Source organism: Heteronotia binoei, chromosome 19 (assembly GCF_032191835.1).
Source record: "Heteronotia binoei isolate CCM8104 ecotype False Entrance Well chromosome 19, APGP_CSIRO_Hbin_v1, whole genome shotgun sequence".
NCBI classification, from domain to species: Eukaryota; Metazoa; Chordata; class Lepidosauria; order Squamata; family Gekkonidae; genus Heteronotia; species Heteronotia binoei.
Window position 1 is genome coordinate 2,480,328 of NC_083241.1, and position 16,305 is coordinate 2,496,632.

Sequence of the window (16,305 nt, forward strand, 5' to 3'; positions counted from 1 at the left end):
AACCCCAGGGCAGAATTTTTGCTGATGATGAGGAAGGCTTTTTTTCCCTTTGCCTGCCTGCCTTCCTTCCTTCCTTCCTTCCTTCCTTCCTTCCTTCCTTCCTTCCTTCCTTCCTTCCTTCCTTCCTTCCTTCCTTCCTTCCTTCCTTCCTTCCTTTCCTTTCTTTCTTTCTTTCTTTCTTTCTTTCTTTCTTTCTTTCTTTCTTTCTTTCTTTCTTTCTTTCTTTCTTTCCCTGCAAGTAATGCTCTGTCTGTATCCTTGGTGCTGGGAGGTGGGGAAGCAACAGTGGGAGGGCTTCTAGTGCCCTGGCACCACTGGTGGACATTCTGGTGCTTTTGGGGCATTGTATGAGGGAATTTTGGACTGGATAGTCCATTGGCCTGATCCAACATGGCTCCTCTTATGTTTATGTTCTTTCTTTCCATGTCTTTCTTTTCGTTTCCTTCCGTTTCATTCTTTCCCTTTCTCTTTCTTTCTTTCCTTCCATTTTTACTGGATGAAACTTTTCTGTTCATCATACTGTTGTTGCAGCCATAGAAGCTCTGCCAATGAAAAGTTGGCACCCCAGTTGTAGCCAGGTGGCCTTCTATGAGATTTCTGTGTGAATGAGTGAGAGTAAGAGGTATGGGGCAGAAAGAGATTATTGGAGATTACTGCGGTATATCAACAGCACTGGAAGAGATGGTACTATGAACTTGGCGCCATTTTACTGGTCCTGCTTTTAACAGCTGTCTGACACCAAAATTAAACTCCTCCTGTAGATATTAAAAAGGATGAAAGTAGTTCACTGGCTAAGTATCTGCACAACAGGTTGCTTTTAAAGACATGGGAAACACAGCCAGTAAAAAGCTGCAAGCCCCTCATAAATATCCTTTTTGGGATAACTGCAGAAAAGCTTGTATGAACTTCATATAACTTGAAATTAATTCATTAATTGCAATACAATTCTCTGCCACCTTTCACAGCAATTTCCCATGTTTTAACCAAAGAAAAGTATGAAAAATAGCTGTCGAAAGATTTTCTTGAAACCAAGCAAGCTTGGTTGTAGCTTGAGGCAGGGTTCCAGTAGTAGCAGCTGAAGGAAAGGACTACTAAATGTGTCAGCATATTTTGAGGTAGAGCAGCTGCCAGGGCCCAGTGTGGGTGGTACACAGTGCTGGCATTCCTGATGGTAATGTCAACAGCACTTCCAATTGTATACACTGGCCAGTGCTGTTGAGGAAGGGATGTGTAGGCGGTGCTGGCAATTGAACATGGGCATTAGGAGTGCTTGCAAGCTGGAGAAAAATACACAAACAGATAGGTGCATGCAGGTGTGTTCCCCAGAGAGCACTGAGATCTAGTTCTCAAAATCTGTTAAAAATCCCTGGTCCAAGAGAGGCTAGATTGAAAACAACCAGGGAGCAAGCCTTCTCAGTAATGGCCCCCCGATGGTGGAATCAACTTCCAGAGGTGGTGCGAGCCCTGCGGAACCTGAACCAGTTCCGCAGGGCTTGCAAAACCACCCTCTTTCAGCTCGCTTTCTAGATAGAACCCGGCTAAGCTGACTTCCAGCCATCTAATCATCTTACATATGACTGTGAATTGTAGCACCTTAATTATTAATTATTAATTAATAACATATAACAGCTGTTTTATCTAATTTTATCCTAACTTATAATGGTAATTTAATTGTATTTTAATTTGTTTTATTGTATTGTATTGATTGTATTTTATTGAAATCATGGTTATCCCATGTCTGTGAGCCGCCCTGAGCCTGCCTTTGGCGGGGGAGGGTGGGATACAGAAATAAATTTACCTTACCTTACCTTAGGTGTGGGGGTGAAAAGAGAAGATCGGCCACTTTCCACCCCCATTTTGGCTCAGCATGAGTTTCAGAGAGATTTTTCTGAAAATGAATTTACTTCTGAAGAAGAGGCAGGTTTGGGGGAGTGCCCTGGAAGTGACATCACAGGAAAAGGTGGGGTGTTGGTTCAGTGTGCCTCGGAAGTGACATCACTTGGTCCTTGACACCACAGGGAATGACATAATTCCTGTCTCCCGGCTCCACCCCCAAAGTCTCCTGGCTCCACCCCCAAATTTTAGTGGGCCACGAAGGAGAACTGTAAAAATAACCAGTGCATGGGAAAGAAAAGTTTGGGAAACTCTGTCCTAGAGGATTGTGGGAAACTCCTTTGCACTCAGCTTTGACGTTTGCTCTTTTCGTAGGGAGTATTGCAGACGCGTCCTGAGAAAGTCGCACTCGGATTGCTCGGCCTACGCCCTGTCTTTTGACTCCTCCATTTTTGTCATAGAGAATGCCAGGAGGAGGGTGGCAGTAGAAGCGACGCTGGAGAACCGCGGGGAAAATGCATATAACACCGTTCTAAACATTTCCTTCTCACGAAACCTGCAGTTTGCGAGCTTGATCCAGAAGGTAAGGAAGTCTCTGTCACAGGGAAGGAGCTGGTCCTTTGCTCTGAGACTTATCTAAGCAGTGAGAGATGTTTGAACACACGACCACCTGAAACTCCTTTATACTCAGTCCAGACCTCTCGTCCATCAAAGTCAATATTATCTACTCAGACTGGCAGCAGCTCTCCAGGGTCTCAGGTAGAGAAAAGTCTTCCCCATCACCTCCTAACTGATCTTTTTAACTGGAGATGCTGGGGACTGAACCGGGGGTCTCCCGCATGCCAAGTAGAGGCTCTTCCACTGAGCCTCTTTCTCATGAGGAGAACTGCACTTGAGCATCAGAAACAAACTTTGTGGCTGAACACTACGGGGGGGAGGGCTGCTCCTTAGCCCAGATTCTGTCTTCTCTTTGGTCCTTTCCGTTTTCTTCTCCTTCCCTTTTGGGGTTCCAGAAGTATTTCCTGTCTCTTTGAAATTCCAAGCAAGAGCCTTGCTTCCAGAGAGATTAATTGAACAGTATGGGACCAATAAAAGAACACAAAGCCTCCTTCAGTTCCCATTTCCACTCCTGCTGTTCGTTTCATAAAAGCACGTCTCAGATACGGATATGTTTGTCTGAGAGCCGGTGTGTGGTCCAATTGAGAAGAAGAGGAGGAGGAGGAAGAAGAGGAGGAGGGGGAGGGTTTATACCTCACTTTTCACTACACAAAGGAGTCTCAGAGTAGCTGTGTGTGGAGGAGGAGGGGGAATCAAATCTGGTTCTCCAGATTAGAGTCCACCAAATTGGCAAAGAGCCCAGACTGTGCCATGGGTAATCATTATGGTGAGATATTTTCTCATGGCAAATAATAACGGTCTACCACACAGGGCTGTTGTGATAGCCAAAGCAAACCAGTAAATCCCTTTAATAGTTAAAGACGGGGTCTGAAACAGCTGAATCTGCTTGGATTTTGCCTGAGGAAGAACTCTTTGTGACTCAAAGTCCTATGCATGAACAGGATTAGACTGGTGCCTATCAGAACACCAGAATTGCTTTTGCTGCTGCTAATATTTGACCATCCCCAGGAAAGTGTTCAACTACTCCCAGGCTATTCCGGTGAACCTGTCTTTCATTCCTCCCTTCTCTTTGTGGCGTGCAGCCCCAAACTATTTTTCATCCCGAGTGGCTTGCATGCCTAACGGCCGAGTTTCAGCCTGAGGCAGCTTTTTCCCACTGAATTATTGTCCCTTCACAACGGAGGGGCTGGGGCTGGAAAGCGCGCCAGGGCTGTGAGACGGGCCAGCTGATGCCCCCGCAGATGTGCTCCTCTGGACGGAATAGGGAAGGCAGGGCGGGCTTTGCCAAGCATCTGCTTCGCACTCGGGGGACGAAAAAGCTTTCTGCTGACAGCCTGCCGAGAAACCAGCCAGCATCTGGGAATGTTTTGTGTGTGTGTGTTTTAAAAAAAGAAAAAGTGTCTCTGATTTATAATTTTTATATGGCGGTGTCCACGTCAGCTGCTCTGTCATCCTGCCTCTGGCGTGTCTGGCCCTTGGTTGGGGCTTCTTTTTCTGCCCCGCAAGTGGGTCTGTTTGTAGGGCAGCTGCTTCCCACGCAGGATGCTGAGAGCAATGAAAGGGAGTGCAATCCACTCCAAGGTATTTTGCCTCCCCTCCCCTCCTGTGTCTTCAGTGCTGCCCACCAGGTCCAGACAAAACCCCGGTGCAACTGGTGTTCTCGAACCCAGGCTCAGGAGGAGATGTCACTTCATCTCCCTTGTCACTGAGGGCTGGGGGCTTTGGGTCCCTCATTTAATTATTTATATTTTTATTTATTTTTATTATATTTATATCCCACCCTCCCCTATTGGGCTCAGGGCTGCTAACAGCAGTTAGAATACATAATGTTAAAGTTTTGTTGTTCAATCGCACAGTAGAGTCCGACTCTTTGCAACCCCATGGACAAAGCCACGCCAGGCCCTCCTGTCTTCCACCATCTTCTGAAACCTGCTCAAATTCATATTTGTTACATCAGTAATGCTGTCCAGCCATCTGCTCTTTTGCCGTCCCCTTCTTCTTTTGCCTTCTGTCTTTCCCAGCATCAGGGTCTTCTCCAGTGAGTGCTCCCTTCTCATTTGGGGGCCAAAGTATTTGAGCTTCAGCTTCAGCATCTGACCTTCCAGGGAATAGTCAGGGTTGATTTCCCTTAGGACTGACTTATTGGATTTTCTTGCAGTCCAAGGGACTAAGTACAATGTTAAAGTTCAATGCAATAAAATTGTTAAAATTCATTGTACGCATAAATACATTTGCAGTTTCAGTCCTAAAATACAAGATGGCATCATATTATTAGTTCGCATTTGGCGCTGCATACGATAATGTTGTTAAATACTGTTTAGCGCTCTATATTTATACTGAGATGGGTTTAGATATCAATGCTGTGGTATAGTGGTCGCTTCCCTGTTGGGTGTTAAAAGCTCATTTAAACAGTTCTGTTTTGCAGGCCTTGTGGAATTGTGGCAAGTCCCGCAGGGCTCTGATATTTTCAGGGAGAGCATTCTAGAGGGCAGGGGCTGCTCGGTGTGTGGACCGGACAGCTATCTCCATTCTGCAGACTTCACTTCCCCAAGAGGAGGGGTCATTTTGTAGAAAAAGAGGTGCTGGAGCTCATTAGCACAACTTATTGCACATGCCACACACCCTTGACATCACTGGAAGGTGCACTAAATTATATCAGCTCAGCATCTACCTTAACATGCTTCTTGAAATATAATTGTCATCATAAAACCTGACTCCCGTCATACTATTTAAATGACTTTCTCCTATGTGCCCACAGCGGCATGATGAAGATTTCCATCTGTCTGTTTTGTACGTTTTCGTTATTTTCCCATTTTGGGGGGAACATTCCCATTTTCCTAGAGTTCAGCAAAATTCTCATGGGGGGGGGAGTGAACAATGGAGCCCAGAAGCAAATATTGGGGAGGGGGGGAGGTTTAAGAAAGAAAAAGCGCAATACAGTTCAGAGGTTCCAGAGCTCCACTCCTGTGAGCTCCTGCCCAAAATGAGGCCTGACCAAGAGGAAAAGGGCAGCTCTGCAGGCGGAACTCTACAGCATGTTCTAGGAGAAATGGAAGTCCCAGAGAAGGGGAGTCAAAGATTGACCGTCTGCATGGTTACTCTTTTGCAATTTGCTGAGTTGAAGTTATTGTTCATGATTTTATTGGCGTGTTTATGGGTTGTTGTTTTTAAAAATCCTTTCTTATAATACACTGTTGAGCAACCTAATTTGTAAAAGGGGGGGCCGTGTTTGTTTCTCAAATGCCGGTTGGTGGATGCCCCCTGGCTCACTGGCGCAGTTTGGCTTGTGATGCCAACACAAACCTGCAGGGGGCAATGCTGAGGCAGGCACAGCTCTGGTTGCCAGCTCCAGGTTGTGAAATACCTGGAGATTTGGGGGTGGGAAGGGCAACGTTTGGGGAGAGGAGGGACCTTGGTAGGTACACTACCATAGAGCCTACTCACTTTCTCCAGAATAACCGATCTTGGTCGTCTGGAGACCAAGATATTGGATTTCTACCCCTGCCCTCCACTCCGAATCTCAGAGTGGCTCACAATCTCCTTTCCCTTCCTCCCCCACTACAGACACCCTGTGAGGTAGGTGGGGCTGAGAGAGCTCTGACAGAAGCTGCCCTTTCAAGAACAACTCTGTGAGAGGTCCATCAGTGGCTATATCAGAGCCAGTTTGGTGTAGTGGTGAAGTGCGCGGACTCTTATCTGGGAGAACCAAGTTTGATTCTCCACTTATAGCTGCTGGAATGGCCTTGGGTCAGCCATAGCTCTCGTAGGAGTTGTCCTTGAAAGGGCAGCTGCTGTGAGAGCCCTCTAAGCCCCAACTACCTTACAGGGTGTCTGTTGTGGGGGAGGAAGATAAAGGAGATTGTGAGCCGCTCTGAAACTGAGATTCAGAATATAGGGTGGAATATAAATCCAATAGCTTCTATTAGCCACAGCATACTGTTGGAACTCTCTGTCTGGGGCAGTGATCCTCTGTATTCTTGGTGCTTGTTGTGGGGGGGGGCAGTGGGAGGGCTTCTGGTGTCCTGGACAGATGGACCTCCTGATGGCACTTGGGTTTTTTTGGCCACTGTGTGACACAGAGTGTTGGACTGGAGGGGCCCCTGGCCTGATCCAACATGGCTTCTCTTATGTTTTTAGGGGAACTACGGCTGACCCAAGGCCATTCCAGCAGCTGCAAGGGGAGGAGTGGGGAATCAAACCTGGTTCTCCCAGAGAAGAGTCCGCACACTTAACTACTACACCAAACTGGTGTAGTGGGGGATTTCCTGGTGCCCCCTGGAGGTTGGAAACCCTAGTCACACTGGTCATTGTACCAAGCCTAAACTGGGGTAAAGTGGAGCGCTAGTTTTTATTTGATTTTCCCATTCTTAATAAATGGCAAATGACACAGCTAGGATCAGTGTTCTCTCTAAACTGAGTTAGTGTGAGCTGACTCACAGGGTTTTTTTAGCCCGCAGCTCACACACTTTTGTCTTAGCTCAAGAAAAAATGGCTCCAGAGCAAGCTAATTCGTGCAGGAGCTCACAGCTTTCATGCTAGGAGCTCACAATGTAGAAGTTTTGCTCACAAGACTTCACAGCTTAGAGGGAGGAGTGGCTAGTATGGAACCTTCATATGCAGAAGCAGTGTATCTCTGCATACGTTCTAGGGCAACCACCAAGGGAGCTGTAGTTGCCCTGGAAGCCTTCCCAGGAGGGTACCTGCCCGGGCACAGACCGTGGGGGCCTCTTTGGCTGAACTCACAAGGCGTTTCTTACAACCCTGCATTCTGCAATTCATCGCTTTATTTTTCGATGACTCCCAGACCAATTCCCCGCTAGCTTTATGCTGTTCTCATGCTCCTCTTCTCCATGGGGCTTCTGTCGGATTTCACACTATGTGCCCCGGGGCTGCAACTCACTCTGCCTCTTTCGCGCAGCAGACAAGATCCTCTAAAAACCGGTTTCTATTTGCCAAATGAAAAAGGCAAAGCTAGTCGCAGCCCCAGGGCAGCCCCAGATTCTCTTTTGCCCCAGAAGCAGCCTCTGTCTGTCCCTGTGGCAAACGTGAATGAATTGACAGAGTGTGTGAGCTCCCAGCTGTGCGCTTTGGGCCGGCGGGACTCCTGATCCCGTTTTACGAGCGAATGTGCTGACTTGGCTGCCGGAGCCGCCTCTAGCGCTGAACATCGAGCAGCATTCTTGTGCTGGTTTCGAGAGCAGTGCCAATGGAAAATAGCAGGAAAGATTACCCACAAAATAGGAAAAGTGGAAAAAAAGGGCCTCTTTCTTTGCTGACGGATTACTCCAGACAAGCCCAAGGAATGTGTTAGGAGCAGGAGGGAAGCAAACACAGAAGCAAGGACTAAAGAAAATAGTTTGCGACCTTGTGAAAGCGAATTCAAACTTCCTGGCTACTCTTTTTAAAAAAGGATCTTCCTGTTAACTACAGGGGATGTCTAGCTGTAGGGCAACACACTCCTTTGGAGGTCCCGTCTGGTCTAGAGAGTGGTGAGAAATACTTTCTCCCCCCCTCCCAATAACATGGGAAATGTTTTATTGTTCAGTCACACAGTCAAGTCCGACTCTGCGACCCCATGGACCAAGTCACGCCAGGCCCTCCTGTCTTCTTCCATCCTCCAGTTTGAGAGCCAGTTTGGGTGAAAGCCAGTTTGGTGTAGTGGTTAAGTGTGTGGTCTCTTATCTGGAAGAACCGGGTTTGATTCCCCACTCCTCCACTTGCACCTGCTGGAATGGCTTTGGGTTAGCCTATAGCTTTCGCAGGAGTTGTCCTTGAAAGGGCAGCTGCTGTGAGAACCCTCTCAGACCCACCCACCTCGCAGGGTGTCTGTTGTGGGGGGAGAAGACATAGGAGATTGTAAGCCACGCTGAGTCTCTAATTCAGGGAGAAGAGCAGGGTATAAATCTGCAATTCTCCTCCTCCTAAGTCTGCTCAAATTCCTGTTAGTTACATCAGTAATGCTGTCCAGCCATCTCCTCTTTTGCCGTCCCCTTCTTCTTTTGCCTTCTGTCTTTCCCAGCATCAGGGTCTTCTCCAGTGTGTGCTCCCTTCTCGTTTGGGGGCCAAAGTATTTGAGCTTCAGCTTCAGCATCTGACCTTCCAGGGAACAGTCAGGGTTGATTTCCCCTAGGACTGACTGATTGGATCTTCTTGCAGTCCAAGAGACTCTCAAGAGTCTTCTCCAGCACCACAGCTTGAAAGCATCTCTTCTTCTGCGCTTGGCCTTCCTTATGGCCCAGCTCTCACATTCATACATTACTCCTGGGAATAATATCACCTTGGCTATATGTACAGCCTTGGAAAACAAATATTTTATTTGCACTTTATTATTGCTCAGCCCTCTCATGGATTGCTGCCTTGTCGTGGCGAGAGGCCTTGTGTGGTTCAATGAGGCTGTGGGCTATGCCATGCAGGGCCACCCAAGATGGACAGGCCACAGCTGAGAACCCAGACTAAATGTGATCCACTGGAGAAGGAAATGGCAAACCACTCCAGTATCCTTGCCAAGAAAACCCTGTGAACAGAAACAAAAGGCTAAAAGATATGACGCTGGAAGATGAGCCCCTCAGGTCAGAAGATGCCCAATATGCTACTGGAGAAGAGCATTCAAGTAACCACAGAAAGAGTGAAGCAGCTGGGCCAAAGCCGAAAGGACGCTCAGCTGTGGATGTGTCTGATGGTGAAAGAACAGTCTGATGCTGCAAAGAACAATACTGCATCAGAATGTGGAATGTAAGATCTATGAATCAAGGTAAGCTAGATGTGGTCAAACAAGAGATGGCAAGACTGAACGTCGACATCTTGGGAATCAGTGAACTAAAATGGAAGGGAATGGGTGAATTTAACTCAGAGGATCAGTACATCTATTATTGTGGCCAAGAGTCCCGTAGAAAAAATGGTGTGGCCTTTATAGTTAACAAGAGAGTGAGGAAGGCAGTAATGGGATACAATCTGAAAAATGACAGAATGATCTCAGTCCGTATCCAAGGCAAACCATTCAATATCACAGTACTACAAGTCTATGTCCCAGCCACTGAAGCAGAAGAGGCTGAAGTGGACCAGTTCTATGAAGATCTACAACACCTTCTAGAATTAACACTAAAAAAAGATGTCCTCCTCATCATAGGGGACTGGAATGCCAAAGTAGGAAGTCAAAAGGTGACTGGAACAACTGACAAGTTTGGCCTTGGAGAACAAAATGAAGCCGGGCAAAGACTAATAGAGTTTTGTCGAGAGAACAAGCTGGTCATAGCAAACACCCTCTTCCAACAACCTAAAAGGCGACTCTACACATGGACATCACCTGATGGGCAACACAGAAATCAGATTGATTATATACTCTGCAGTCAAAGATGGAGAAGCTCCTTACAGTCAGCAAAAACAAGACCTGGAGCTGACTGCGGCTCAGATCATGAACTACTCATTGCAAAATTCAGGCTTAAACTGAAGAAAACTGGGGAAGCCATTAGGCCATTCAGGTTTGACCTTGATCACATCCCTTATGAATATACAGTGGAGGTGAAGAATAGATTTAAGGAACTAGAGTTGATAGACAGTGCCTGAAGAACTATGGACGGAGGTTCATGACATTGTATAGAAGGGAGCAATCAGCACCATTCCAAAGAAAAAGAAATGCAAGAAAGCAAAGTGGCTGTCTGATGAGGCTTACAAATAGCTGAGGAAAGAAGGAAAGCGAAAGGCAAAGGTGAAAAGGAAAGATTCACCCAACTGAATTTTGATTTCTAGAGAACAGCAAGGAGAGATAAGGAGGCCTTCCTGAAGGAACAATGCAAAGCAATAGAGGAACATAATAGAATAGGAAGGACAAGATATCTCTTCAAGAAAATTGGAGAAATCAAGGGAAAGGTGGCCATGATAAAGGACAAAAATGGTAGGGACCTAACAGAAGCAGAACAGATCAGGAAGAGGTGGCAAGAATACACGGAAGAATTATACAAGAAGGATCTCAATGTCCCAGACAACCATGACAGTGAAATCGATGACCTTGAGCCAGACATCCTGGAGTGTGAAGTCAAATGGGCTTTAGAAAGCACTACTAACAACAAAGCGAGCGGAGATGATGATATCCCAGTTGAGCTATTCAAAGTCCTAAAAGAGGATGCTGTTAAAGTAATGCACACATTATGTCAACAGATTTGGAAAACACAAAAGTGGCCACAGAATTGGAAAAAATCAGTTTCTATTCCAATCCCAAAGAAGGGTAATGCCAAGGAATATTCAAACTATCACACCATTGCACTCATTTCATATGCCAGCAAGGTCATGTTAAAGTTCCTACAGGCTAGGCTTCAGCAGTATGTAGATCGGGAACTACCAGAAGTTCAAGCTGGGTTTCGAAGAGGTAGAGGAACTAGAGATCAAATTACCAACATTTGATGGATTATGGAGAAAGCAAGGGAGTATCAGAAAAATGTCTATTTCTGCTTCATTGACTATGCTAAAGCCTTTGATTGTGTGGATCACAACAAACTGTGGCAAGTCCTTAAAGAGATGGGAGTACCAGACCACCTCACATGTCTCCTGAGAAACCTGTATAAAGGTCAAGAAACAACTGTCAGAACGGGATTGGTTTAGAATAGGAAAAGGAGTTCTACAAGGATGTATATTGTCACCCTGCTTACTTAATTTATATACAGAGTACATCATGCGGAATGCTGGCCTGGATGAAGCACAATCCAGAATTAAGATTGCCAGGAAAAACGTCAACAACCTCAGATATGCAGATGACACTACTCTAATGGCAGAAAGTGAGGAGGACCTAAAGAACCTCTTGTTGAGGGTGAAAGAGGAGAGCACAAAAGTAGGCTTGAAACTCAACATCAAAAAAACTAAGATCATGGCATCTGGCCCATCACATCTTGGCAAATAGAAGGGGAAGACATGGAAGAAGTGACAGACTTCACATTTCTGGGATCCAAGATCACTGCAGATGGTGACTGTAGCCATGAAATTAAAAGACGTTTGCTCCTTGGGAAGACAGTTATGGTGAACCTGGGCAGTATGATAAAAAGTAGAGACATCACCCTGCCAACAAAAGTCCATATAGTCAAAGCGATGGTATTCCCAGTAATAATGTATGGCTATGAGAGCTGGACCATAAGGAAGGCCGAGCACAGAAGAATAGATGCTTTTGAGCTGTGGTGCTGGAGAAAACTCTTGAGAGTCCCTTGGACTGCAAGAAGATCCAACCAGTCAGTCCTAAGGGAAATCAACCCAGACTGTTCCCTGGAAGGTCAGATGCTGAAGCTCAAATACTTTGGCCCCCAAATGAGAAGGGAGCACTCCCTGGAGAAGACCCTGATGCTGGGAAAGACAGAAAGCAAAAGAAGAAGGGGACAGCAAAAGAGGAGATGGCTGGACAGCGTTACTGATGTAACAAACACAAATTTGAGCAGACTTCGGAGGATAGTGGAAGACAGCAGGGCCTGGCGTGACTTTGTCCATGGGGTCTCAAAGAGTCGGACTCGACTGTGCGACTGAACAACAACAACAACGAAAGTGCTCAGAGGTTAGTCTTAGAAAGCTTTCCCAGGCAAGCAAGCAGCTGCAAATCATGTTCTTCCAGGTGAGCCGTTTTTCAAAAATTAGTATCCAGCATTTACAACAATGCATAGATCAATGACCGAGTCAATCAAATAAAATGCAGTGTCATATAAGTCCTTGTAGATATAATAAGTTCATCTAGTTTCCAGCTTCTCAATAAATCCATCCAGTTCCCAACCTCTCCAAGGAGAAGGTGCAAAAGTGCTTTGTGCCGATCCTATGACGTTCCAATAAAGTGCTTCCAAATATGTCGTCTCTATCGTTGTCTCTCGCCACGTTCCAAAGGATGATATTTCCAGGCCTCATTTTGGGCAGGAGCTCACAGGAGTGGAGCTCTGGAACCTCTAAATTTTATTGTGCTTTCTTTCTTTCGTAACACCACCGCCCCCCCTCCCCCCCCGCGCAAATACTTGCTTCTGGGCTCCATTGTTCAAACCCCCTGTGAGAATTTTGCTGCACTCTAAGATTTGCCAAACTTTCTAATATTTCCCCCCCACAACAAAATGGGAAAATAACCCAAACATATCAAGCAGACAGATGGAAATCTTCCACATACCACTGCGGCCACGGAGGAGAAAGTCATTTAAAAAGTATAATTGGGAGTCAGGTTTTATTAAGACAACTCTAATTCAAGAATCATTTAAAGGTAGAATGCTGAGCTGATATAATTTAGTGCACCTTCCGGTGATGTCGGGGGTGGGTGGCATATGCAAATGAGTTATGCAAATGAGTTGTGCTCATGAGCTCCAGCGCCTCTTTTTCTGTGAAATGACCCCTGGATATTTCAAAGATCGAATGGGCATACTCAAGCCTCTAACGAATACTGTCGACTTGTAGAGTCATTCCTTGATTTATCTTCCTCTGAGAGGCATCGCAGTCTGTATCCTTCCGAAAAAGACAACAAAGTCTCAAGCCCCAGGATTTTTTTCTCCCGAAAATAAGTCAAGAGACGAACACAAGTGGTTTGCCCTTGCCTGCTCCTGCAGCAAAACCCTGGACTTCTTTGGTGGTCTCCTATCTAAATACCAACATGGTCAACCCCACTTAGCTCCCAAGATCTGACAAGAATGGACTAGCCAGGTCAAGAAAAAAAATGTTTTATTTGGTAGCAAATACATCAGCTTTTTTAATATTACAAAGTTTATTTGAGAGCCAGTTTGGTGTAGTGGTTATTAAGTGTGAGGACTCTTAACTGGGAGAACCGGGTTTGATTCCCCACTCCTCCACTTGCAGCTTCTGGAATGGCCTTGGGTCAGCCATAGCTCTTGCAGAGCTGTCCTTGAAAGGGCAGCTTCTGGGAGAGCTCTCTCTGCCCCACCCACCTCACAAGGTGTCTGTTGTGGGGGAAGAAGATATAAGAGATTGTGAGCCGCTCTGAGTCTCTGATTCAGAGAGAAGGCCTGGGTATAAATCTGCAGTCTTATTATTATTTAGATCATACCACATATATACCACTCCACAAAAAGGGGGGGGGGGAGGGAAAACTCAAAGTATTCCAGGATTTAATGGAACTGCTGCACACATCTCTAGTTAGACATCCCAGGGATTAGTCGTGTCCTGGATTTTGAGGTGCCTCATAAAAGTTCTAAAGGTAAAGGTAGTGCAAGCACCAGTCGTTTCCAACTCTGGGGTGATGTTGCTTTCACAACGTTTTCACGGCAGACTTTTTACGGGGTGGTTTGCCATTGCCTTCCCCAGTCATCTACGCTTTCCCCTCAGCAAGCTGGGTACTCATTTTACCGACCTTGGAAGGATGGAAGGCTGAGTCAACCTGTAACCAGTTACCTGGACCCAGCTTCCACCAGGATTGAACTCAGGTCGTGAGCAGAGGGCTCAGACTGCAGTACTGCAGCTTTACCACTCTAATTAAGCGCAAGAAAGGAAAACACATCAGGCAAAGTCATTCTGTTATCTGCTGCTGTGGGTAGGACTGTGGCTTCATGGAAGAGCATCTGCTTGACAGGCAGACAGTCCCAGGTTCAATCTCCAGGATCTCCGGTTGAAAGGACTAGGCAGGAGGGGATGTGAAAGACCCCTGCCTGAGACCCTGGAGAGCGGCTGCCGGCCTGGGTAGACAAGACTGACTTTGATAGACCAAGGGTCTGATTCAGTAGAAGGCAACTTCAAGAGTGTTCATGCTTTTGGAGGAGCTGGGAGACAGACCACACGGTGATCTTAATCATGTGCCAGGCTCGTAAACGCTTTCCTATCCCTTTTAGGATGACCTGGACATCAACATAGAATGCATGTCTGAAGAAAAGCATCCTAACAGAAGGATTTGCAACGTCAGCTACCCATTCTTCCGGGCAAAAGCAAAGGTAAGGCTAGAGACGAACAAAAGAACTTGTGGTTTCAACATCAGTTAACCAGGGCTTTTTGTTGTAGCGGGGACTCCTTTGCATATTACGCCGCACACTCTTGATGTAGCCAATCCTCCAAGAGCCTACAGGGCCTACTGTAAGCTCCAGGAGGATTGGCTACATCTGGGGTGGGTGGCCTAATATGCAAAGGAGTTCCTGCTACAAAAAAACCCCCTGATAAACAGAGGAAGGAAGGAACTGTGAAAGCCTGCATTGAAACCACGGACTGAGAGGGCTTCCATCTGGGATATGGGGATCATAGCTGGCAGAGAACTGTGCAGATGAGCCTGCGATGGAGGCTAAGAGTGGACCGGATTCAGGGAAGAGTCCATAAGAGGCAGGCAAAGGGAATGGAGGGTGCCTTTAAGGGCACACTTTTCTAGAAGAGGAGCAGTTGAGAAGCTCCAAAGAGGAGCTGTTGACCTCATCCTGATTCCTAGGGAAGCTCCAAAATTGTGGCTTCAGACATGAAGGTAAAAGCTTGAAAAAGAAGCGGACAGGTTTGCTTTCAGTGCCGTGGCCACTGGCTTACAGGGTACCTGTGGGCTCCATCTTGCTTTCTGGGGAAGATTTGGACCAGAGTGCCTCCAATATGCTGATGGCCTGCAGCTCTCCCTCCTTTCCATCTAGACCTAGGGAAGCAGCGGAAATACTGAAACGGTGTTTGGAGGTAGTCAAGGACCAGGTGAGGGTGCAACTGAAACTTAGTCTAAAGAAGAAGATGATATTGGAGTTATATCCTGCCCCATACCCTGAATCTCAAAGTCTCAGAACGGTCTCCTTTACCTTCCCCCCCCCCACCCACAACAGACACTCTGTGCGGTGGGTGGGGTTGAGAGTGCTTTTACAGCAGCTGCCCTTTCAAGGACAACTCATACGAGAGTTATGGCTGACCCGAGGCCATTCCAGCAGCTGCAAGTGGAGGAGTGGGGAATCAAACCCGGTTTGGTGTAGTGGTTAAGTGTGTGGACTCTTATCTGGGAGAACCGGGTTTGATTCCCCACTCCTCCACTTGCACCTGCTGGAATGGCCTTGGGTTAGCCATAGCCCTGGCAGAGGTTGTCCTTGAAAGGGCAGCTGCTGGGAGAGCCCTCTCCAGCCCCACCCACCTCACAGGATGTCTGTTGTGGGGGGAGGAAGGGAAAGGAGATTGTGAGCCGCTCTGAGACTCTTCAGAGTGGAGGGCAGGATATAAATCCAATATCTTCTTCAATATCTTCTCCCAGATAAGAGTCCTCACTCTTAACCACTACACCAAACTGGCTATGGAAGTAGATAAGGAGACAGATACCTTGTCTGTTCCAGGTGAGATTGCATTCTCTTTGAAAGAAAGAGCAGGTTGGGATATTCTGGGATGCCTCAATACCCACAAGCACCCTGTTGCAGAACCCTGACTTAAAAGTTAGCAGGAAGTGTCCATGTGGAAAATGTTATGTCCAATTAATTCTTTGGGTTCCCAGAGCCTCCTGTACTCGCCCAACTACTGCCTTTCCTTTCTGTCCCGATTCAGCATCCTTCAGTCCTGGTGCCACAGACTTGTCTGTTTCCCTGGGATCGTATGTGTGTGTGTGCGCACGCGCACATATGTTGTCTCTCATGAGGCTGCTGACTGAGTGCTGTTGCTAGCAAGCAGATTACAAGTTTTAGCCCAGGAGTGTCAAACTCATTTGTTATGAGGGCCGGATCTGACATAAATGTGACCTTGTCAAGCCGGGCCATGTGTGTTATAAAATGTAACGCCAGGTAGTGGAGATATAAACTTTATAAAGGTCATAGGCAAACAATGAAATGTTTTTTAAAAAAAAACTTAAAACATTAGCACTCGTCGCTCTTAAAGGTGCTTTCTTTGTATCCCTCCCATGCAATCCAGGGAGCTGTGCAAAGGAAGCTCTTTCTTTCCTTCCCCAGGAAGGGGGGAGCCTCAACCAAT

At 46.6% G+C, this 16,305-nt stretch overlaps 1 protein-coding gene across 1 annotated transcript in view; it reads left to right on the top strand.

Moving 5' to 3' along the window:
- ITGA11 (integrin subunit alpha 11) overlaps positions 1–16,305 on the top strand; it is a 154,611-nt gene that overhangs the window by 110,177 nt on the left and 28,129 nt on the right. Inside the window, exons 21-22 of the mRNA XM_060260361.1 lie at positions 2,209–2,416; positions 14,235–14,333. Of these exons, the coding sequence (XP_060116344.1) occupies positions 2,209–2,416; positions 14,235–14,333 (307 nt within the window). The remainder of the gene's footprint in view (positions 1–2,208; positions 2,417–14,234; positions 14,334–16,305) is intronic.